Source organism: Malania oleifera, chromosome 2, assembly GCF_029873635.1.
Source record: "Malania oleifera isolate guangnan ecotype guangnan chromosome 2, ASM2987363v1, whole genome shotgun sequence".
NCBI lineage: Eukaryota > Viridiplantae > Streptophyta > Magnoliopsida > Santalales > Ximeniaceae > Malania > Malania oleifera.
The window spans coordinates 21,296,829-21,323,575 of record NC_080418.1 but is presented as its reverse complement, the minus strand read 5'-3'; the positions used below and the strand labels follow the sequence as shown (position 1 = coordinate 21,323,575).

Sequence of the window (26,747 nt, the reverse complement as noted above, 5' to 3'; positions counted from 1 at the left end):
TGCAAATAAATAAGCTGAGACATGATCATCAATTTTATCAACATGTTCGGCATTCTCAGATCCAGGTTTACTATTTCCTTGACAGTATGTACGTAGTTCTGAGTACCTATTTACCAACAGCTTTTTTCTTGTACACTATTTCAGTTAAATAAAAATTAAAAAATACAATAAGATAAAACAAAACCCCATTCATGCAGGAAACAATTAGAAAAAAATAGAGTATGGAATAAATTTAAAACGGTGTGGAGTGAGAGGATGAACTGGGTTTTAAAGTACATTTGCGCAAAAAGGAACATTTAAAGTTTTTGAGTACATGATGAGCTCTCCCTTACCAGTAAAGGATAACATAGACAGTTCAAATATGAGATGAACTATCACAGTATACAATCACTTTATCATACCTACATTGATTGATAAGGCTCCCAACATCATTGATCAACACAAGCTTCCCCCGTTAAAATTAATGATGTCATTGTGGCCTGCATTAATCATAACAAAAGTTCATGAATACTGACACTCCTAAATCACCTTCCATTAGAACAGAGACACAAATGCATGCCACATCTATTGCCAAACACAATGCCGCATGCAGGCCTTGAGGCCCATCCATCATCTTGGTAAGTTAACTAATTTTTTATTCTTCTTTTTCCAATTTTTTGTTGAGAATTAGCATTTTCATTGCACCACTAAAGGGGTCCATAAATATGACCTACCAAAGATTTGTTTGACTTTTTTTTTTCCAGGAAATGACAGTATGTTTGGTTTGTGAAATGGAATGGGGTAGGATAGAAATGGAATGAAAATTTAAATGGAGAGCACGATGAAGTCAAGTGATAATTTGATTCCATTCCCCTCAATTTCATTCCATTCTTAGGTACCAAACATGCAGTAAAGATCTTAGTAACAAACCTTGACAGTGAATAGTGCTAATCTCCGGTCCTATCATTTCTATTCCATCATCATCTTGTAATGAAATCCCAGATGAAGTTATAATGAAGGGGAATGACAGAGGTGGAGATATTGGAGATTTTGCTACCTTGATGAACCTCTGGCCTGCAAGATAAAAGAAATGTAAGTTTCAAATATGGGTTACCACATTAACAGAACTTTGCCTGCATGCAATAGCTAAGAACTTATGAATTGTGACTTCATAGGATGGTCTTTCTGTGTCATAATCTTGAAGATTTTATCAGTTTCACTTTCCATCAAAGTACAGAAACATTAATAGAATTTTCAATCAGACACGAACAACCAGAAAACAAATGATTGAGCTTTAAGCTTGGTTTGAAGCCCAAAAAGATGTATGAAAAATTTTTAGCACTTTGGTAAGATGATTGGTTCCTTAACTAGTAAGGTATCCCTCTTTCATCGACATGGTTGAGAAGGTATCCACAGATATTGCCATTCTCAAAACACTCATGCATGAAATTGGTATTACAGGTTATGGTTGTCGTTGAGTGAGGACAAAAAACTCTTTAAGAATGTGACAGCTCCATTCTTTTGAAAAAATATGTAATTCCCTATGAACCATATTTATTGTCAAGTTGTCAACTTTCAAAGGTCCAAAGGTGGAAATATATGATAGTTGACTCTGTCGTACAAAAAATGTTTATCCTCATTTAAGTTAGTCATAAAATTGGAATGAATAATGTAAATCAATATCCACAATAGAAATTTAAGGGGGAAAAAGCTGCATTGCAATCTCTTATGCACAGATTTGGTGTGGTAATGTGGTCCAAAACCCATAAAGCCCCATTATCTTTAATATGATCTGTTGTAAATGATCACGCGAGGGTGTCCTGAAAAGATGGACCTGGAAGAATGCAATTTGCACAAAGTAACATTGCACAGCCAACCATGCACGCATGGAAGAAAGCTATGTCATTGCAATTTGCAACTCATAATACACAGCTGGAATTTATCAATTACAAGAAAGGTCAATGGGAGGCAAATGAAACTAAATTGAGGCAAAAAAGACATGGTTAAGAGCGTTATAAATCTAAAAGAACCATAAATAACCTGAGCAAGACCTGCCAATGGACATTAGATATAGATTGAAGATAAAATGGACTTCATGTATTAGAATTTAGAGTTGAAGATAAAAGAATTCTAACATTATAAGGATCTTAAAATGCTAAAGGTGACTTACTAAACGAATGCAAACCATAGTTCAAGATAATATTAGAGATCATGATCAAGTAGTTGGTTTTCATGAAGTTGAAATAAGAACCTAAGAAAATATGTTCCTTTACTTTGCATTAGGACCTAAGAACATCGAGTTCATCTTTCTAGGATACTTTGCACATTAAATAGCCTCTAACATTCCATGTAATCAAAAAATAACACGTTGAACTGATAAGAAATGACTAAAGAAAGTGTTGCAACAACAAGAAGAAGAATAACAACAATTAATTACAACAACAATTAATGGTAAAAGGTAAATTAACCAACTACCCCTTGATTTGGCTTAAAAATAATTAAACCCCCCCCCCCCCCAAACTGCCCCAACAAAGTATGAAATGAAAGGTTACACCAACCTCCTGAGTCTAGTTTGACATACAAATATTGTTAAAGAGAGGTAAAAAATGATTGTTAAACGCTCAATGTGTAGTGCCTAAAATTTATTTTCGTAATGGTGCAATGGAATCTCATATTCTGAAAGAGTGTATGAACAATTGAGAAGACCCATGTTTTTTCTTTTCGATACAAAAACATATTGAGAAAAAGAAAGGAGAGGGATTACAATGTAGGAAAGAACAAGAAATCTTCAAAAGAAAAATAACAAAAAGGAAGAGGAAAAAAAATAAAAATCAACAAATCCTAAGTAAACCGCTCTTTAATCCCTTGCCATCATAATTGACACCTTTCTCTGCCTCACTTTTACCACCATCCAACTCAATTTCTAGTGCTGCAAGATTAGGTATCCACAATCCCAAGTTATCCATTAACGGTTTGAATTCCAACACCCTTCCTGCAACTCTCCTCCACAGCGGTGGGCAAAAATCCATCCTTACCTTGATTACTCACTGGCTCTACTTCATCGAACTAATTCACCTCAAAAAAAGATACCCCTCCAAAACCCTTCAAGTGGAGCTGATGGAGAAGAATCAGAAACATGCCCAAGTTGTTCTCAAATCTCATCCAGTAAAAGTCCACCACAAACAAATACGCTACCAAACTCAACGGTTGGTTACAGCATTTCTTCCTCACTTCAATAAAAATTGTTTCTCTACCCTTGTCATCCAAACCCATTTCTTTAAATAAACATGCTCCTCATCATAAAAATTTCCATATGTATTTCTTTTTAAAAACTTACTGCAAAAGAATTTTCCTTCTTTAGCCCTTCCTGCCCTACAGTCTGACGAGAATACACCTTAGTAGAATTGGCCTTAATATGTGCCTTACCAGCATTTGGTCTACCATCACAGCCCCCCTGAATTACAATCTGCCTCTGTATGCAAGCCCTGACAAGCTCAAGCCCATACCCAGATCACCAGCAGGTTGATGCATCTGCCCCACCTTAATATCAATAATCTCACAAGGAACTTCTCTAGCTTCTCCATTGGTACCATGCGCACTACCCTTTCCAGCACCACTTAATCCACTAGAAATAGATTTAACAGACCCAGTTGATCCACTGGACGACTCCACGCGAGTTTGCTGCTTCTCTACCTGTGCATCTTTAATTTCATTGCATGATCCTCACAGCAAGTCAAACCCTGGTGTGGATAATAGTGGCCCTTACGCAAACTATTCGTCACAGCCGCATGGCTCTCAGAATTCTTCTAGGCTTGCTAGAAATCGGATCCTTGACTAGACCCTGTCTTTCATTCAGAGTCCACTGGGCAGGAATCTTGACCTGGTTCCCAGTTAAGAAACTTGGAAATTGGGCACGTTCACTCAGCCAGCACATCTCTCAAATCTTTCACTTAACCAAAATCTGGCCCAAGTCCAAAACAATAGTCAAGCACCCTGGCCCTCTCCGTGCAATCATCAATGCATTCCCAGCCCCCATTGAAATCCTTGCAGCTTCTGACATTAGTGCCATAGTCCATATGGAGATGCTACCCACAATGGACAAACAGGCTGCTGCTGCTGCATCTGCATCACACAACCACATCTTACACAGATCTTGTTCTTCTCTGCCATCACTACGTGACTCCACAAACAAATAATTTGCAGTAACCCTTTGCCTGCACCACCATTACCAGCAAGCAAATCCCTAACCAAGCACAGAATTCTTTCACGAAATCTTGCCATCCATCTCCTTTTGATCCGCCACAAACGAACACTGGAAAAATTCCCTTCCAACCCAGCTCTAGCTCCAAGCAAGTTTTGTTGGTTGAATTGCCAATAAGTATCTCACATTACCCAACATAACACTTTGAAATCCCCTTCTCAGCCTGCCAAAAATTGATAACAATCCATCCAAGAACCACTTCACTGCCATGGAAGAAAACGTCACCCATGAACCATTAGTCAAGAGACAGGCTGCATTTAAGAACAAGCAAAAAACCACTCTCCTACTTTATCCAGTCTCGGGTAAGTTTTCCCTTCGAACTGAATGAATCAAACACACCTCGCATCTGTCCATCCACCGCTCTTGATAATTTCATCCATAGTTGATTTTCAGGTTGTGTTTGGGAGAACAGGTTTAGGCCTTGGATTTGGGGCTGTGTGGATTTGTACATAACTTAATACAATTTTGCATGGTGTTCTGTCCAAATTCACATAAATGCAAATCCAAAGGCCGAACTCCAAGCTCGCAAACACTAGATTAGAGTTAATCTACAAAAGAAGACCCATTGTTGACTTCTAGGTTTATCAATGAATTACTTGGGAAGTAAATGGTCAAAATAGATTGTCTGCTATCCTAAATAGGGAACCCTAAAACCCAACAAAAATGTCATCTTCATTGTTAGCAACTTTTGCTCTAAAATTCAACTACTCTTAATTTTGCACATATTTTACATACAAAAATAATCTAAAGGACAAGTTTAGTACCATAAAGAAGTAAATAAATAAATAAAGATAACATCAGTAAATCTTGTCACTAAATTTAACATAAAATGGTCAAGTAAAAAAGGGAGATAATTAAAACACAAAACTAAACCTTGTGAAGGTCAGTATAATTTTTCAAACTGAAAGGATCGATTGTAACAAAGTCAAACCCCAATAATATTATTGTAATAATAATAACAACTATAGTAATAACAATAACAATAAAAGCAATAGTAGCAGCAGCAGCGGCAGCAGTAAATAACTTAGTTTTCAATACCATACATAAATCGTAAACAATACACAATTGACCAATTGATTGATATGCATTGATTCACACATTAAAAGCAACACATAAAAAGAACAGGTTAGGCTTCATGTATGATATAAAGTTACAAGAAATTGCTAACACCCTAGCAAATCACAAATTGATACCAATGTTCCAAAACATAGTACTTTTTTGTTTCGGAACACTAAATATAGCAATTCAAAGTTTTTAAGTCAATATTTTTCAAATAACATGTTTTTTATAAGTTATAACTAGAGAATTATCACATTATAATCCTATTTTCAGTCATTGATATATTTCATCAAAAAAATGTCTTCTAACTTCAAAACACTTCAACATCCTATCCAAGACATACAAGTGCCATTACATATTTTTCACCAATAAATCCATATAACTATATCCCTAACATTTCAAATTTAGAGCATGTGCTGTGTTCCATGTCCTAGTCAACATGGATTAACCCATTTTGCACAGAATAGAAAGGAAAAGAAACACACGCACCCGCGCGCACAAAACAAAATAGTAAAACAAAACCCAAAAAAAAAATATTTCTTAGAATATGTAGAATAACTTCCACACGAAGATTCATGATAATGTTAAAAAAAAAATTAAAATAAATAAATAAATAATTCTTAACGCTCAGTTTCCTCGTCTTCAGCCAACAGTATTCCAGCAGAACACAACCTAAACTGATATATTTAAGAAAATCACTTCTAATACGTACTAGAGAAGCACTGTGAGATTACCACTTCACCTAAAAGCTTAAGCTGTTAGGTTGTGGGCCAATAGTGTAAATCAAGCCTTAACACAACACTGCAAGTGCAGCCCAATTGCACATGGAGAGATAAACACAAATGAATAACACCCATATTGAGAACATGAACATTTTTTAACTTACATTAAAAGTGGGCAACGAGACTAGAACCCAGGACCTCCTGGCAACCATGGCTCTAATACCATGTTAAATAACCACTTTACATAAAAGCTTAAACCGTTATGCTGTGACCTGTGGGCCAACAATGCATATCAAGCCTTAACAAGAACATCCAAATATCCTCTAGATGAAAGGGCTCATTTCATAACGAGTTCATAAAATTTGAAGTAAATGTTACGCCAACCTGATTTAGATTCAAACACAAGACGAGTGGTCACAGCATGAGCCCAGTTGATCCCCAGAGCAGCAACCAGATGAGAATTCAACCTCTCAGATTTCTCTGCCCGGTCACCCCTGCTCTGTCCTGGACAGAATGTATTGTATTGCATAATTATTTGAGTAGCAGCTTAAACATATAGTATGAGACTATACCTTGGAAAGAATACTGGCAAGACTCATTAGAGATTTGGGATCTCACTTGGTTTGTCACCACAACAGGAATTTGTGAAAATTCAGCCAGGGACCTAGACGTGGGAGGAAAACAATGTCATGCAGTAGAAAAGAAAATCAAATGTATAAAAAATGTCTTTTAAAGTTTAAAGTGGACAGATTATATTCTCACTTAATAAAAGAAATATGCCAACCCAATGAGTGTTGTCTAGAACCCCCCGGCTCATGTTCCCTGGTGAAAACACAGAGGCCAGTGCTTAATGACATATAAGACGTGCCAAGAGAGTAATACACAAAAAGCTAGACTTTCCATCTATCTCATAAAAACTTCACAGAAAAAATGTAAGGATTCTATACAATGACTTATACCTTATCTAATATTGGAAAACTGAGATATGAATCATTTGAGTTAGCACATGATATCTGAAATTGGTTACCTCTGAAACAATATTATAAGAAATGGAATAAATGTCCAGAAAAAGGGAAGATAACACATGCAGCAAGGAGTTTTGAAGATGTTATCAAATCCAAAATGCATAAGATGACAACAGGGACTGCTTTCTAATAAACCATGAGAGGACCCTAAATAAACATGTAACAACCTGTAAGTCCTCATCAATCTAAAAGCTTAAGCTGATTGCTACTATATTCATCCAATATGGTTACTTATAAACCACTTCGATGTAAGACACCTGCATTCATTTTGAGTGGTACAGATCCTCTTGCTTTCAAGCACTTTACATCATTGCAAATCTTGTGGTCCACAGCTCCAAATCATGCACCAAGACTGGTGAAGTGGAGCTCAGTACTTAAGGATTGTGTGTGCACCTCTACCCACAAGCACTATGGAGTCTATGTTCTTCTACCCACAGGCTTTTTTTCTAACTGTGGAGTGCATGTGCCTACCACAAAGCTCAATCCGACAATACTCTCTGCTGGCACTAGCTCCCATGTGCAATAATTAAAACAAGAATCCTTGACAAGCACATAACAACCAATAAGCGCTCAACAACTAAGCTAAAATCTTAAGCTGATTGACACTGTACTTCCTAAGTACTTGCTTATAAACCACTTCATATTCTTATCTATGGTCAAAGTGGCACAGTAATTGATTTATTTCACATTCACATCTGGTCACGTGCTTCACTAGTTATTTTGGGCTGTTACAGCTTTTTGAGGCATTAAATGGACTCAACTAGTTATAATAGCTCGCAGCAATAAAAATTTCCTAGATCAAAAACATGGGCATATTGTCATTATTAGAAGACTTGGAATAGTTTCCCAACAGTTGGGACACACCCATTTTTTCCATTTTTTGATGTTGGAATCATACATGTTTGCACAAGTCAACTTTGGTATGGCCTAAATAGAACATAAGCCAAAACAAACCAACAATAACATTGATGGCCCCATTGTTCAAATAAAGGTTTCTTATCATTTTCCATACTCAAAACTTGTATTGAAGTTTGTCAGCACATATGTCCTTTTTGATGCAAGTAATAGAAATGGAAAAAAATGTGTCATATGTAGAAAGAAAAGAAACCAACTCGCTCTTGCATTCTCTCTTCCTAACACACAAAAGAAGAGGGACTTGCATATGATTTTTATCGACTTAAAGAAAACCTGTGATAGGGTGCCTAGGGAAGTTCTATGGTGGGTTTTAGAGAAAAAAAAAGTAGTAGGTATGATGTCATTAAGGATATGCACAGAATAGACTAGTGACTAGCACTAGGAACTTGGGACTATACGTGGAGGGTCCAGGGAATTTCCAATCACAATTGGAGAGCATCAAGGATCCACTTTTCTTATTTTTTTGCACTAGTGATGGATGAACTTACTTAGAGTATCCAATAAAAGCTCCATGGTGCATGTTGTCTGCAGATGATATTGTCTTGATTGATGAAACTAGGGGTGGAGTAGAATCTATGTTAGATTTATGGAAAGGAGCATTAGAATCCACAGGTTTTAGGATAAGTAGAAGAGAGACGGAATGCATGAAATGTAATTGCAGCGATAGAAGGAATATTGCGAAAGAATATTAAACTAGATGACCAAGAAATTAAACACTACGAGATTTCGATGCCTTGTGTTAGCCACAAATGTTGTCCGGGTCAACTTTGTGCCCTTGAATGCCATTTCCACCATGTTTTCCCTCTTATTTTATTTATACCATAATCCCAAAAAAAAATGATAAATTCAAAACTTAAAAAAAAAATTGAAATAAAAAAAACTCAAAAAATAGACACTGAAACCATTCTCATCCGAGCTTATGAATTAAGGCCAATCGGACCCTTAATTAACGTATCCCAAGCCTAGCCTACCCTAGGCCCACTGTCCAAAATCCCCACAGATCCCACATGCATGCTACCTTCCCCACAAAATTGAGTTGCCTTTGCCCTCACTCTTTTGCCAAAGCATTAAATGCAATTTGACATGGCAATGCTCACCCACTCCTTTTGATTGACCACCCCATTTCTTGAGATGACATGCCATCAGCACCATCATGTTCACCTATATTGTTTTACTTGAGTTAGAGAAAATAGGGGCATTGGCAGTACTTAAGTGCTCTGCCCTCACCAACTCCTCCCCTCTCCAAGTAACCTCATGGATTTGCCTATAAAGGGGCAAGCACACCCCCATGCATGGAGACACCCTCTTGGCCAAGGACACTCTAAAAAAACTTTGAGAAATGGATACTCTCTTGGGCTAGAAAATGCTGCAAAAGTCTTGAGATACACTCTCCGGTCTAAATAAATTTTGCAAAATTCTTGAGTGAGCTGAAGTCAAGAGGGAAAAATCCTGCAGAAATGGCCATCCTGATTACTTTAACTCTTTGATTCAGCTTCTCCACTATAATTCAGAATTTCTGTGAGATATGAAGCTAAGGGAGGCTCTGCTAAATTTCCTTTTACTGATGCAAAGGTGGGGCACTTTCTTTGATGGAGTCTCTCGGAGGAACCGCACTTATCCTTTCGTAATGAATTTTTACTCAAGCAAACCAAACGAGTGATATATAAGAATACAAAAAAAGAAAAAATTACATAGAAAGATGAATAAGAGCATGAGCTTCTCATTCATTACATAAAACGATGAGTAACAATGTGAACTTCTCATTTAGAATATACACTCATCTTATTATTATTATTATTATTATTATTATTGCTTCTTTCAAATATAGACTTTTTTTTCCAACCAGTGAGAATTTAACATTTGTACCCAATAATTTTTCTCAAACTTAATATTTTGAGATATAATTGAGCAATCACTTTGTTTTTGCTGTTTAGTTATTAGGTGATATAATGGTATGATAATGCAATTTAATAGTTTTAAAAATTTATTATTTGATTATCTAGAAGTGGAGAAGAATTGAAATAGTATTTCTTATTATTGTAAAATTAGGTACAATCTGAATGTCTTATAGACTACAAGGATAATCTAAAAGGAAAGAATAGAAGAAAGGGAAGGAATGACAATTGCTAACAAATCTCCAAGAATATCTCCTAAGAATATATCCTAGGATATCTCCTAAGATTATTTACATAATTACATAAATTTCTCCTATAATCAAGGAGAGTTGACAAGATAAATTTTGAAACTTTCCAACATATTATAACAAAAAATGATGTGATGCATGCAAGTATGAAAATTATGATAGGTTTCAATAGATAAAATCTTGATGATTTCCAACAAACACAAAAAGGTGATTAATGCGAAAAGTTAGTGTTGTTTTTGTATTTTTTAATAAAAATTACAATAAGACTTCTTTTACTGATTCATATTTTTTACCTTCTCCACCATTAGAGAAATGTATTCAACTCTTTTTCTTCTTTTGTTTTTCAAACAACTTTGAAGTAAAACAAGTATATTCATACATCAATCCCAAATCCAGTTCAAAAAGGCCAAAATTGAGTAATGATTATTTATTTGCAATCTCGATATTAAGTTGAATGATAATATGACAATTAGCATTCAACTTACAATCACAATGGTTATATCACAAGGATACAAAAAAAAAATCTTAATGATTCTAGTGAAAGAGAAGCCTAAAAATACAAGTAATGCAAAAGCAATGCTTTATTTACTTTCCCCAAATGAAAATTACAATTTAAGACATTCACCTATTCACATTTTTTGCGTTCCCCTTGCTTAGAAAAATATATCCAACCATTTTTCTCAAGTCACTTCAAGTAGAACTTTTGAAAAGTAAAACTTTTTCCAACAATTTCTCTCAAATATGATTTAAAGGGCATGATTAAGTAATGAATTTTTATTACTTGTCTAATTATTAGATGGAACGATAACATGATGATCCAAATAACTAATTCCAACATTCATAATAAGATCACGTGACCCCTATCGAAATTATGTATCGCCAAAAGCAATACTTATATATTTTTGCCATCCCTTGGTGAAAATTACGACTCAAGAATTCATTGAGTCACAATGTTCTCTTATTGTCCCCTCGACTAGAAAAATGTATCCGATTACTTTTCTCAAACCACTTCAAGGAAATCTAGTGAAAATTAAAGGTATATATACCATTTCTCTATTATTCATGGGACATATTAGAGTAATGACTTTTTATTTGATGTCTAGTCATAAGATGAAATCATAGTACCAGAATGCAATTAAATACTTTTAACATTCATCATATGATCATGTGATGCCTCAAATATTAAAATCATTCTAGTCACGTAAAGAGTTTTAAAATACAATAAAATCTCGATGATTCCTAGCAAAAGAAAAAGTAAAAAAAAGTGCATAGTGCCAAAACCAAAAATCCCGATACCATGTGCAATAACTAAAACAAGAATCCTTGAACAAGCACATAACAACCTACAAGCGTTCATCAACTAAACTAAAAGCTTAAGTTGATTGCCACTGTACTTCCTAAGTACTTGCCTATAAACCACTTCATATTCTTATCTATAGTCAAAGTGGGATGGTACAACAACAACAACAAAAAAACCAAGCCTTAGTCCCACTAAGTGGGGTCAACTATATGAATCATTTTTCGCCAATTTATGTGATCATGGACTATTTCTTTTGATAGATTCAAGGATATTAAATCCTTACTCACTATCTGCTCCCAAATTATTTTAGGTCTACCCCTACCCCTTCTACTACCCCTCACAGTAACTAAGTCACTCTTCCTCACAGGTGCACTATAAGAGCTACGTTGCAAGTGTCCATACCATCTGAGTCGTCCTTCCCTTATCTTATCTTCTATAGAAGTTACACCTGACTTATCACGAATATGTTCATTCCTTAATTTACCTTTCAATGTTATACCACTCATCCATCTAAGCATTCTCATCTCTGCAACTTTTACTTTTTGGATATTATGTTTCTTCGTCACCCAACATTTTGATCCATATAGCATAACTGGTCTTATAGCTGTCCTATAAAACTTCTCTTTCAATTTTAAGGGTATTCTACGATCACATAGCACACTTGAAGCACTTCTCCATTTTACCCAACCTACTTTAACTATATGCATTACATCATCTTCAATTTCTCCTTCAGCTTGCATAATAGATCCAAGGTATAGAAATCTACAAGTGCTATTTATTTCTTCATCATCAAGTTTAACCTTGTCTCCAATATTCCTCCTATCATTACTAAAATTACATTTCATATATTCTATTTTATTTGTACTTATCCTAAAACCTCTAGATTCCAAAGCTTCTCTCCATAATTCTAACTCAACATCTACTCCATCCCTAGTTTCGTTAATTAATATAATATCATCTACAAACAACATACACTATGGAACCTCCTTTTGAATACTCTTAGTCAATTGGTCCATCACTAAAGCAAAAAGATAAGGACTCAAAGTAGATCCTTGATATACACCTATGATAATTGGAAATTTTCTAGTTTCTCCATCTATAGTCCATACACTAGTCATTACTCCACCGTACATATCCTTAATGACATTAGTATACCTACAACATACACCCTTTTTTTCTAAAACCCACCATAGAACTTCCCTAGGTATCCTATTATATGCTTTCTCAAGGTCAATAAATATCATATGCAAGTCCCTCTTCTTTTACCTAAACTTTTCTATTAATCTTCTTAAAAGATAAATAACTTCTGTGGTAGATCTCCCAGGCATAAAACCAAACTGATTTTCTGAGATCTTCATTTCTAACCTTAATCTTTGTTCAACTACCCTTTCCCATAGTTTCATCGTATGACTCATAAGTTTAATTCCACGATAGTTATTACAATTTTGAATATCTCCTTTATTTTTATATATAGGTATTAAAGTATTTTTCCTCCATTCATCTGGCATTTTCTTAGTTTTTACAATTGTATTAAATAAATTAGTTAATCATATAATTCCGTTATCACCCAAGCATTTCCAAACTTCAATTGGGATGTTATCTGGTCCCATAACTTTCCCATTTTTCATCTTTTTTAGTACAAACTTAACTTTGTTAACTCTAATTTTGAGAATAAATATTATATTTTTAGTCTTTTCCTCATTTGACAATTCTAAGTTTAAGCCTTCTATTTGGTTTTCGTTAAACAACTTACTAAAATAACTTCACCATCTTTCTTTAATATCTTCGTCCTTAACCAAGACAATATCATCCTCACTTTTTATACATTTTACATTTCCTAAATCTTTGCTCTTCTTTTCTTGCCTCCTTATATTTTTCAAAGTTATCTCTATCTCTACATTTTTGCCACGTTTTATACCAAATTCTTTGTCTTTATGATTTTTTGTATATCTTTATCCCACCACCAACTTTATTTGCTATTCGAGAATCTTCCCCTTGATTCACCTAAAATCCCTTTTGCTAATAGAACTAGCTAATCTATTCCAAAGAGTATTTGTGTCTATCCCATCCTCTAAGGTCCAATCCCCATCTTTGATCATTTTATCTTTAAATTTTATAATATTTTCTCCTTTTAGGTTCCACCATCTAGTTCTCCTACACTGGCTTATTTTACCCTTTTTCTTCCATTTTTTAATACATATATCTAACACTGAGACTCTATGTTGTGTAGTTAGGCTTTCACCTGGAATAACTTTACAATCCTTGCATGATAAACGATCCACCCTCCTAATTAAAAAAAATCTATTTGACTTCTATTTTGTCTACTTTTAAAGGTTATTAAGTGTTCTTCTCTCTTCTTAAAGCAAGTATTCATTATACTAAAATCATATCACATAGCAAAGTCTAAGATCATCTCCCCAAACTCATTTTTGTCTCCATATCCATATCCTCTATGTATCCTCTCATAATTTTTATTATCTCTTCCAACGTGTCCATTCAAATCTCCTCCTATAAATATTTTCTCAGTCCCTGGTATGCCTCGTATAATACTATCCATATCTTCCCAAAATTGTCTCTTAAGATTTGCTGCAAAGCCAACTTGAGGAGCATAAGCACTAATGATATTTATTATCTCTTGTCATAATACCATCTTTATTTTTATAATTCTATCTCTTACTCTAGCTACATCCACAACGCTATCTTTTAAGTTTTTGTCTATAATAATGCCTACTCCATTCTTATGTTTTTCTTTTCTAGTGTTCCAAAGTTTAAATTCTGATCTATCGGTTTCTCTAGCTTACTCCCCCACCCACTTAGTTTCTTGAAGGCAAATTATATTAATTCTTCTTCTATTCATTGTATCCACAATTTCCATGCTTTTACCTGTAAGTGTCCCTATATTCCAAGTTGCTAATCTAATCCTAGTTTCCTGAACTAATGTCTTTACCTGCCCACGTCCAAAATGAAGCAGTAACCCTCGCACATTTGACACCGTACCCGGGCGTCGACACGGCGCATCTCTTCGGGGCGACGACCTAGCCCACCCTCACCCACTTTTTGCTACACCTGGGTGGTAATTGATTTATTAAACATTCACATCTGGTCACGTGCTTCACTAATTATTTTGGGCTGTTACAGCTTTTTGAGGCATTTAATGGATTCAACTAGTTATAAAAGCTCACAGCAATAAGAATTTCCTAGATCTAAAACATATGCATATTCTCATTATTAGAAGATTTGGAAATAGTTTTCCCAATAGTTGGGAAACACTCATTTTTTCCATTTTTTTATGTTGGACTTAAGCATGTTTGCACAAGTCAACTTTGGTATGGCCTAAATAGAACATAAGACAAACAAACCAACAATAACATTGATGGCCCCATTGTTCAAATAAAGGTTTCTTCTCATTTTCCATACTCAAAACTTGTATTGAAGTTTGTTAGTACATATGTCCATTTTGATGCAAGTAATAGAAAAAAAAAAATTTTGACATATGTTGAAAAAAAGAACCCAACTCACTCTCGCATTCTATCTCTTCTTAACACACAAGAGACGAGGGACTTGCATATGATTTTTATCGACTTAAAGAAAACCTATGATAGGGTGCCTAGGGAAGTTCTATGGTGGATTTTAGGAAAAAAAAGAAGGGGAGGGGGGGTAGTAGCCTAGTAGGTATGATGTCATTAAGGATATGCACGATAGACCAGTGACTAGCACTAGGAACTTAGGACTAATACAATTAGAGTATAGAAAATTTCCAATCACAATAGGAGAATATCAAGGATCCGATTTAAGACCTCATCCTTTTGCACTAGTGATGGATGAACTTACTTGGAGTATCCAAAATGAAGCTCCAAGGCGCATGTTGTTTACAAATGATATTGTCTTGATTGATGAAACTAGGGTTGAAGTAGAATCTATGTTAGATTTATGGAAAGGAGCTTTAGAATTCAGAGGTTTTAGGATAAGTAGAAATAAGATAGAATGTATGAAATGTAATTGCAGTGGTAGGAGGAATATTGAGAAAAAATATTAAACTAAATGAATTCAATGCCTTCTGTCAACGCCTAATTTTGTTCAAGTCAACATTGTGCCCTTGAATGCCATTTCCACCATGTTTTCCCTCTTATTTTATTTCTTCCATAATCCAAAAAAAATATGGCATTCAAAAATTAAAAAAATAAATAGATTAATTAAAAACTCTGAAAATAGACACCAAAACCATTCCCATCCAAGCTCGTGAATTAAGGCAATCAAACCCTTAATTTTGTAGTTAGGGGTCCAATGGATTTTAATTTACAAAATCCAGCCCATTACCCCTTTTCCTTGGCCCATTAATTCTCAAGTTAGCCCAATTTCACTTTACCCAAGCCCCAAACATATCCCAAGCCTAGCCTACCCAAGGCCCACTCTCCAAATTCCCCACAAATCCCACGTGCATGCTACCTTCCCCACAAAATAGAATTTCCTTTGCCCTCACTCTTTGCCAAAGCATTGAATGCAATTTTACAAGGCAATGCCCACCTACTCCTTTTTTATTTGACCACCCCATTTCATGAGATGACATGCCATTAGCACCATCATGCTCACCTCTATTGTTTGACTTGTATTAGAGAAAATAGGGGTATGTGCAGTACTTAGTGCTCTGCCCTCTCCAAGTAACCTCATGGATTTGCCTTAAAGGGGCAAGAAAATCCCCATACATGGACACCCTCTTGGCAAAGGAGGCTCTGCAAAAACTTTGAAAAATGGATACTCTCTTAGGCTAGAAAAATGCTGCAAAAATCTTGAGAGATACATTCTCCAGTCTAAATAAGTTCTGCAAAATTCTTGGGTGAGCTGAAGTTAGTAAAAAACTCTGCAGAAATGGCTGTCCTGATTACTCTACCTATTTGATTCGACTTCTCCACTATGCTTCAGAATTGCTAAGATATGAGGCTAAGGGAGGCTCCACCTGGTTTTAAATAACAGCCGCAACCATTATATAACACCATTGCGTAACAGTTTTTTGGGCTCCCGATAACGTTACGCACTGCAAAAATCAGTGGGAAGAAAAATCACGACAATAGTGGCCATTAAAGACCACGACCATTACGTAAAGGCCACTACTGCCGTGACATAACCACTACAAAACTGTTACGTCAAATATATATATAATATATATATATATATATTTATTTATTTATTTTTTACTTTTATTCTCACTTTTGCCCTAGCCTCCCCCACCCACCCATAAATCATTCTCAATCTACTATGTGGCAAGGAGGGGAAAAGGTTATAATGAGGATGATAATGATAAAAAATTTACTATTTTTTACATACTAACAAGAGATTCATTAATTAACAATTTGAAAATACTAACTTGTTAGGAAAATATTTTATTTTGATAATATTAGCAATTTGATATTTATGTTCTATATTTTTCAACTTCAACCCTCTTTTCTTTTCTTGTCATTGTATATTTGTATTATTCATGTCTTATGCATCTAATAGATTAATGGAGTGTGTGTTGTATTATGTTTTATTAATCAATTTAGCACACATAAGAACAATGAGAAAGTATAAATATGCACACATGTAATTTTTCTATCAATGATGGTCTAAAACAAATGTGAACTTCTTGCCCTAACCAAACAACTTAGTTAGTTGAACTAAAGGATCCAAAATACACTAAAACTCTTTCTAAGAAGGGTTAAAAGCTTAAAACATGCAAATACACTAATATGCACAAGGTTGTGCGTGCTTGAAAAAAATTCACGGCCGTTACACCTCCTTACTGTTACGTAACATCCACTACTCCTGCTTCCCATTACACCCGTTACCGTTACATTACGCTACCCGCTACTGCGATTTAAAACCATGGGCTCCACTAAATTTCCTTCTACTTATGGCAAAGGTGGGGCACTTTCTTTGACGGAGTCTCTCAAAAGAACCGCACTTACCATTTCTTAATTCTTGTTTTCTAGTTTTGCAGGTCCATATATTGTGTTGCAGGTATCGCCCTCTCCTCTCCTTTTGAATCCATCCATGATAATGCATATGTGAATATGATGGTTTCATGCTACTATACATTCACGTTATAAGCATGATTGAATATTGAGCTCATGTTTGATTTCAAAATCAAGATTAGGGTTGAATATGAATTAGGTCAAGTGTTATTTTATATGAGGCTTTACTCAATTTTCTTGAAAATTCTAAAAGCGGTGAGTGATTAAAGTGAGAGGTCTGTAAGTATTCGTTCCTTTAATCATGAGAGAAGACCATTGACGAAGTTATGGGCTTGCATGTTGCGAAATTGATAAAATCAAAAGAAAAAAGAAAAAAAAAAAAAAAAAGGACCAGTGTTAGGCAAGTGAAAAAAGAGATTATGCAAAATAAGTGAGAGAATGCAAGAGGCCAAGAGGATTAGTACTCTGGGAAGCCGAGAGCAAATTAATTTGCGGATTTGGGTTGAGGCAAAAAGTGAGAAATTGAGGTGATTAAAGGGAAAGAATAAGCGACTAGAGAATAAGAAGGTGAGAGAGTCCATAGCTTAGGTGAAGATGGATAGAGAGTGGAGCAAGTGAAAGAAAAGTGATTTTAGGATAAGATGAAAGAAAGAAATACAGGTTGGGCTAAGAGAGAGAGGGACTCAGAGCTGGAGTAAAGCATCAAATCTGAGGCTTGAGGTGGCCGAAGACCCTCATGGCTATGGGCAAAAGAGAGAAAAGAAAAAAAAAAAAAGGGCTGTCGGTGGGCAAAGACCAAAGGCTGGTTAGGCAATAGAAGCTCGCTTGCTGTGGGCAGGGTCTCTGCAATGCATTGCGAGTGAGCAAGAAAAGAGATGAAAACTGGAAGAAAAACAGCAAAGAAAGGAGGAGTTGAACCTATCGGCCATGGGCAACTGAACCAAGGCAAGGCCCCTCAGCCTGTGTTCACGAGAGCTGTGTTCAAGGATGTTCAAGCAAGGAAAAAAAGAAGAGAAGGGAGAGAAGGAAGCCAAGTATACCAACTCGGCCATGCTTGGCTGTCTTGGGGCGAAAATGCAATCAGGAGGAGGCTGGGTAGAGAGCCTTTAGTCCATGGTTGTGGCTAGGTGAAGACACCCAAGTGAAAGAAGAATGGGAAAAAGGAGAGGTGAAGAAGGTTGAGTGAGGCTTGGCCTTACCTTGATAAGCAAAAGGTGGAGAAGAAAAGAGGAGGAGGCCACTCATGCATGGCCAAGAAAGAGTCAGGTCTTGTGTGGTCGAACCCATGCATGAATTAAGTCTTGGGAATTTAGAAATTATGAGAAAGTCTTCTCCCTCTATTTTTGTGCGCATCCATGCATGAGAATGTGAGTTAGTGAAGAGATTAATGCACACACAAAGTGGGGAAAGTTAGGGTACGCATATTCATGTGTAAAAATGTGGGATGGCTGGGCGTGTGAGGTGGCTTTGTTGCCGTAAGTGCATGAGGGTGTCCAGAGTTTGAAAGTATGGGAGTGAGGACTGAGAGGAGTAATGTGAGTGAAAGTGTGCATGGGTAATAATGAGAGTGCATGTGTTTGCAGGATAAAGTGCATGTTGTGTGAAGTGGATAAAAAGGTATGGATGCATCTGGCCAAGTGTTACAAAAAATGTATGTGCATGGAAAATCTAGAAAACTCGCCAAAAAAAGAAACCTCAAAATTGAAAATTGCAAAATTACCCACAACTTTTAAAAATGATCAAAATACCTCTAGAATGAAAATTTCTCATAAATCACCAAAAAAATCCAAAATTCTTCTGAAAATCCTAGGAGAATTACGGGAGTATTTTTGGTCTATATTTTGACTAGTATAACATGATAAACAATTGCATGTTTAATTTGCATGTGGATGCATGTGTGCATGTCCCTATGATAGAAACAAAGAGAAAGGGGTATTTTAGACCTCACCTACTCAATTCTAAGGGAGGTTTATCTAGCAAAACCCCCTCTTTGGAGGTCTTGTTAGGCATTCTTGAAATCACACAATGCTTTTTGTATCTATACAGATACTAGAATGTCTATTAAATAACACATTCAGAGTTAATTAAAATTCATTTGAATCAACTTGGGATAATCTAAGGTTAATCAAGTACTGTTCGTTGAACATGTGTCCAAGGGGCACAAGTAGCTTTCCCTTGCATGACCGTACTCCTGAACTTGACTCTAGTAAGAGCGAACCGAGACTACTAATTCCTTGGTCTTAAGTTAGCCTAAAGACCAATTAATGGGTAGTAATTATGTGAACTAACCACACCTAAACATAGTTGTCAAATCGAGATTCGAATCATTGAACCAAAATTCCAATTTTGGGAATGAATCGAGAATCAAATCAATTTGAATTGTAAGATTTGGTACAATTTCCAAAATCAATTCTAAAGGATGTGCATAGATTGATATGCAAACAACAAGCAAAATGGTAAACTGCATTTAAATTTTGAAAATATTAAAAAATTTATATATTTCATGTGCATACTTTCCCTAAGCAAATGAAAACTAAAAGAAAGAGTCAAGAAATATAAATAAAAAGAAAATGAACTTTATGCTATTTTAGAGAAGGAATCAAGAAAAAATAATAAAAAATTGAACTCTTGGTGTTTATCAACAATTTAAAAAAAAAAAAAATTTATTTCATGTGTATCCTTTCACAGACTAAATAAAAAAATATGATAATAACTTAACAAACTACCCAAAAGAACCAACTCTTAAATCTCAACAACACAATGAAACATGAGTACCACCTCAACCAGCGAGTGTTCTTTCCTTTCTTCTTCATAGCAAAATAGTATACTCCTAGAGTGAAGAACGGTTTTGTGAAGGCAATAAAAGATGTGAAGTTCCATTTCTTCTCTTTTTTAGCACAAAACTAGCGTAGACAAGGAATGGAAGGTAATAGTGTACAAACAAAAGCAAGAATAAAGAAAGAAATGTTGTTTCGCGGGTTTTAAACTAGTGAGGTTTGTAAGGATATGATAGGTCTAGAGTCGTGAGAATTGATAGATTCGGATCAATTCATTAGATTCACGAGGTGAATCGATAGACTTGACAATGATTTAGTAGGTTTAGATTCACTAATAAGATTTGAATCAATTTGGTGTGGAGTTGATATGAATCGTATGAACCGAATTGAGAATCAAACGATTCTAACAACTATGCACCTAAGTAAATAACAAGTTAGTGGAGACTCCACCAAACCTAAAATGACAAAATTTCTCATCCCTTGCCATTCTGAATTGAGGCGTCGGACCCTTGGTCCACGCATTGTGACACCTTAGATCTAAAATTAAACTAGATGGTCAAGAAATTAATAGCATTATTAGATTTCAATACCTTGGATCTATCATACACGCTCAAGAAGAAATCAAAGATGTTATACATAAAGCAAGGTGGGTAAAATTCAAAAATGCTTCAGGCATGTTATGTGATTGTTAAATACCCTTAAAATTAAAAGGAAAGTTTTATATGATGGCTATAAGACCAACTATGCTATATGGATCATAATATTGGGCAACTAAGAAACAACATATCCAATAAGTAAAAGTTGCTGAAATTAGAATGCGAAGATGGATGAGTGGTATAACATTAAAAGATAAATTAAGGAATGAATATAGTCGTGGCAAGTTACGCTTAGCACTTGTAGAAGATAAGAAAAGGGAGGGGCAGCTCAGATCCCTTGGGCATCTGCAACATAGCCAAATAGTGCACCAATGAGGAGTGAGTTAGTTATTGTTAGTGGTGGTAGACAAGGTAGGAGTAGACCTAATAAAACTGCAAATGAGATAGTAAGGATTTAAAAAGTCATTATAACATGAAGAAACAAATGTTGACTTGTCTCATTTGAAGCTAGGCAGAAAATGCATAAATTTGGGCTCATTGCTTTAGCAGACCTTGTCACCCGCAACAAATCATGATTCTTAATTCTGTTGAGAGCTGAAGTCTATGCAAATGCCTTAATCTTAGAGGGAAACTTAAGACTTCCAAATAACTTTCTCAAAGGAAAAGAAATTAGATAATGGGGAACATAACAAATATGACAGAAAAAATTTAGAAGGAAACACACCAAAGGTATCCCCTAACTAGGTATCACTATCAGGGCAAGGATGAGGTACAAATGATTCAAGAATTGACATCAAACTAACAAGTCCACCACTTCTCTCTCATAACAAGAACCATAAAAAAAAATGAAAATTTCATACGAGAAAATTCCCTTCCAAAGATTGTAGCATTATGAAGGTAAAAAAGTAAAATGATGAGGAAACAATGCAGACAAAGGAGCATCTCCAACCCAAGAATCTTCACAAAAATGAAGTGAATTACCCTTAGGAACCTAGTATTGAGTGAGTGGAAAGAAAGGTGGGAAATCAAAGAAACAAACTTCAACGAGCTCACATAGCCAGCATAAACACTTTCCTTCACATACCACTCACTGCAATGAAGACCATACTTATAATCTTGTATCAAATGGAGTTTATTTCTAAAGGAAATCTCCACAATCATTTCCCACTAGAGAGTATTTTTCAATACCCAGACCCCTTTACACTTAGGCTGGCCAACCACCTCCCAACAAAGTGATCCCTCATGCCATCACCCATGCCAAATCAAAAAATCTCTCGTTGTCCTCTCCACCTCTCAACAAAAAATTCTTTCCACCTCTTAACAAAACCCAAAGGAATCCTAAAAAGGGGCAAAAAAAATAAATAGAAATGTTGAAAAACAAACGCTAATGAGAGTAATATATCCTCATAGGGTATGTAAGCTCACTTCCAACCCTCTAATCATTTTCCAACACACTCCACTACAAGTCCCAAAAAAGAAAAATAAAAAATAAAAAATAAAAAAAACAAAAACACAAAAACCTAATTTAGGATTACCCACTAGAAAACCTACATATGATAGGCGAAGACAACACAAACTACCTGCTAAAGAACTCAAACTCCTTAATCTCATGTTGACACGCACAAAGCTAAATTTAGAGCCTTGGAGGTTTTCAACCATGGACTAATTGTCTTGGTATACTTGAACACATACAACTGTGCATCCAGCAATTGCACTTCACAATCAATTAGGACTATGGAATTGAACCTATGATCACATCCTTGGTGATGACATTAGAACCATCTTTTGGCCAAGAAAACCTTTTCTTGTAAACCATAATAGTCTCCCTCCCTCCCCCACCCCCCACCACCCCCCCCCCCCCCCAACAAAGCCCAAAATATAGGCACAATGTTGGGAAGGTAATCATCAACAGGGTTTTGAAAAATCAACATTGTATAGAAAACTTGAAAAACAATCAAAAATGGAATTTCTCATAAATTTTCCCAAAATTATCAATAATATTTTTAATCTCTTATATTTATATATGCAGCAAGTTATCGGATAATATGTTCATGTTATGCTTGGTCAATCATGAGCTTGTAGATTGCCTTAACATTCGAGAGAGAGGTGAAGAACCTAGCAAATCAAGATTATACAATGACAGCAACAAACCAAACCTCGAGTTCCACTAAATGGTATAGGCTACATGAATCCTTTTCCACCAACTTACACGATCCTCGACTATTCCCTCTGAGAATTTAAGTGCCATTAAATCCTTACTATCTCATTCTGAGTTCTTTTAGGTATACCCATACCCCTTCTATCGCCACTAGCAGTAACTAACTAACTCCTCATTGGTGTACTATTTGGCCAACTTTGCATGTGCCAAAAGCATCTGAGTCTCCCCTTCCTCATCTTATCTTTGTGCTATGCATAACTTGCCGCGAATATGTTCATTCCTTAATTTAACTTTTATCGTTATATCACTCACCCTACAATAAACATACCCTTTAGGCCATGATAAATTTAAACTACTTCGATAAATTAGCATGACCTTGCTTTGTTTTGCATTAAACAAGTTCACACTAGCCATGTTATTCATTAATTGAGTTGTGTTAACTAATATTGGGAATTCCATTTGACTTATTAGTGGTAGGAGGGGCTTAGATGAAAGAAAATTATGAGGGATATGCTAAAACATAAATAACATAGGAGTTGAGGCAGAAAGAAGAAAAAAAATAAAATAAAATAATAGGATGGGGCATGCTGAAACCAGGTGTAACACCTGGCAGCACTACAAACCAGCAGATGACACCTAGCACACAGATGGCAGCACTGCAACACCCTTGTTGCCACCAGCTGCTGCAGTCCTGTTGTGTTTGCAGCCTAGAAGGAGACACTTGACAAGCAGCTGGCAACAAGTAGGTGCTGGCTTTGACCCTTCCAGCCCTGCAGAGCAGCCTCAACACTAAAGAATACCACAAACTCTTGCTGCCTAGTCCTAGAGAGAGAGAAAGAACTCTGCAGAAAATCAAGGAAATTCAAAGAAAATCAAGAGAAAATATAGGAAATTCAGAGGGAAACTTAAACTAACTTTGAAGAAGCTGAAAATCAAGGTAGGAGTTCTTAATTTTCATTTATTCACCTAGGGATTTTGGGTATTCAAAGGAAAATAGGGTGTAGAAACTTGCCTGGAATTGAATCTTAATAAGGGGTTTAGGCTTGTTTTTTTTCTAATTACTTGATATGGCTGCATATATGTTCTATTTGGTTATTGTTGCTGCATACTTTGCCTAGTTGGGAAATTTTCATGTGGTAGATATCCATCTTGTAAGGATGATATAATTGCTATGGAAAAGCTTGTGTCTGCATATGTTGAATTGATGTTGTCTGAAATAGCTGGCACCATGTGTTGTTGTGGCTGTGATATTGTGGAATTTGAGCAAGTAGGGATTGTGTCTCTCTTGGGTGAAAGACCCCAAACCTCCGGACGGTATTTCCACATTAAGCGGTGGTTGGCCAAACTGGAATTTGACACTTCTTGGTATTTCCGCTTTAGGCAGTGGTTGGCCAAGCTGGAATTTAACACTGCTTGAGATAAAATGTGCACTTAGTTGGGAAAGTGCTGCTATGTTGGAAAAATGTGTAAAGGCATTCTATTTGAATATTTTGCGATTGTAAATTTAGATGAACATATTGCTTAGAATAAAGCATGTGTTCATGCATATTGCTCTAAATAGTGTGTGTTCTTGCACCTTATGATTCTGCATGCATGTAAAAAATCATATGTTAAAGTATTGAAATCCTTATTCAAATAAGGGGGAATTAAGAATGTCTACTGAGCTTGTGGTTGCTCACCCTATTCCTTGATAAGTTCAGGTTCAAGCTGAAGGAGAGCTCCACTTGTAAGCTCTCCAAGAGACTGCCATTTTGACATGTATTACATGTTGGCAAGAAGACGATAGAGATACTAAGCACGTATACGATTGGCGGTTATGTATGTAGACTAAGAAGTGTGAAAAATGTTGTATGTGAAGTATAGCCCAATGTAAAGAGCTTGTCACTGAATGAAAAACATTTTTAGTTGTTTTAAGAAATATATGTATGTATCTTGTATTTTCAACAAATATTCACTTCAATTGGTCTCTAACTTGTTTTCAAAAGTTTGTTTAGAAAAATAAATTCTTGCCTAGGCCTAGTGCCTCCATCGAATTTAGATGGGGTCACAGCTGGTCATGTGCCAAAAACAAGGACGTGACGCATCCACCTTAGTATTCTCACTTTGGCAACTTTAAATTTTTTTTTTGGATATGCTATTTCTTTGTTTCCCAACATTCTTATCCATATAGCATAGATGGTCTTATAGTCATCCTATAAAACTTCCCTTTCAATTTCAAAGGTATTTTACAACCACACAACACGCCAGAAGAACTTCTCCAATTTATCCAACTTTTTTTTCCCTTTGTATAACATCTAACATCGTCTTCAATTTCTCGTTCAACTTGCATAGAGATCCAAGTACCGAAATCTAGTAGAGTTATTATTATTTGACCATCAAGTTTAATCTTTTCTACAATATTCCTCTTACCACTGAAATTACATTTCATATGTTCCATCTCATTTTCACATATCCTAAATCCTCTAAACCATCCCTAGTTTTATCAATCAAGGCAATATCATCTTCAAACAACACATGGAGCTTCATTTTAGATACTCCTAGTACATTCATCCATCACTAATGCAAAAAGATAAAGCTTAAAGCATATCCTTGATGTACGCCTATTGTGATTAGAAATTTCCAAGACTCTCCACCTATATTCCTAACACTAGTCATTATTTTATCATACATATCCTTAATGACATCAATAAACCTACATCATGTATCGTGTGGGATAATCGTTTCATTTCCAGCTATAATAGTCTTGTGGGGTTCTTTTCCCTCTAAGCTTTGTTAGATGTAAAAGCAAGGACCATTGGTGTGTTTCTTTAGTTTATGGGCCATCTAGACTGTGATAACCATACCCTTTAGCCCATGGAAAATTCAAATTACTTTGATAAATTTTGCATGGGTTTTGCTTTATTTTTGTATAGAACAAGTTCATACTAACATGTTGTTCATTAATTATATCAATTAAAATTGGAAATTTCATTCAATCTATTAGCCGTAGGATGTTAGACGAAAGGAAATTATGAGGTCCATGCTAAAACATAAATGACATAAGTAGAGATGAGGACAAAAAAAAAAACAAAAACAAAGCAGGAGGCATGCTGAAACCAGGTGTGACACCTGGCAGCACTACAGGCCAGTAGAATCCACCTGGCCGCACCTAAGACCAGCAGCAAACACCTGGCAGCACCGCAAACCAACAGCAGACACCTGGCAGCACCCAGACCAGCAGCAGACACCTGGCAGCACCCAGACCAGCAACAGACACCTGTCAGTCTGTTACACCGCCGGCAACACTGCAGTAGCTGTCGTTCTAATATGTTTCCAGCATTAGGCATACCAACAACAGCAAAATACACCTCACCAAGTGCTGTAAAACCCTAGTTCTAGAGAGACAAAGAGAAGGGAAAAGGAAGAAAACTCAGGAGAAAGTCGGGGAAAATCAGGAGAAAATTTGAGAAGCTGACAACCAAGGTAGGAGCTCTTAATTTTCATTTATTCATCCAGGGATTTTGGTTTTCAAAGGAAATAGGGGTAGAAACTTGCATGAAATTAAATCCTAATAAGGAAGATTTAAGCTTGTTATCTCTAATTTCTTGACATGGCAGCATATATGTTCTCTTTAGCTATCATGGCTGCATATTTTATTTAGTTGGGAAATTTTCCTGTGATAGATATTCATCTCGTAAGAATGATGGTTTTACTTCCTAAGCATTAGCTTGTGTGTCCATATATTGATGTGCCATTATGAGAAAGCTCCTAATCCTGCGGAGAGTATTTCCATATTAAGTGGTGGTTGGCCAAGCTGGAAATTGGAACTTGTTCTAGATAAAAACTGTACTTGTTTGGGGCACCATCGCTATGTTAAAATGATGA

General features: G+C 35.8%; 1 protein-coding gene across 5 annotated transcripts in view; it reads right to left on the bottom strand.

The window, feature by feature from the left end:
- Window positions 1–207: 207 nt before the first annotated feature.
- The window catches only part of LOC131148121 (DNA repair protein RAD51 homolog 2), a 65,727-nt gene continuing 39,187 nt past the window's right edge, over window positions 208–26,747 (bottom strand). For 3 of the 5 annotated variants that reach the window (XM_058097851.1, XM_058097853.1, XM_058097855.1), the window contains 5 exons: window positions 6,784–6,843; window positions 6,594–6,685; window positions 6,406–6,525; window positions 910–1,053; window positions 208–479 (listed from right to left, as the gene is read on the bottom strand). In XM_058097851.1, coding sequence (XP_057953834.1) covers window positions 436–479; window positions 910–1,053; window positions 6,406–6,525; window positions 6,594–6,685; window positions 6,784–6,843 — 460 coding nt within the window. In that variant the 3' untranslated portion in view covers window positions 208–435. The remainder of the gene's footprint in view (window positions 480–909; window positions 1,054–6,405; window positions 6,526–6,593; window positions 6,686–6,783; window positions 6,844–26,747) is intronic. The other 2 variants (XM_058097852.1, XM_058097854.1) reach the window with 1 other exon arrangement.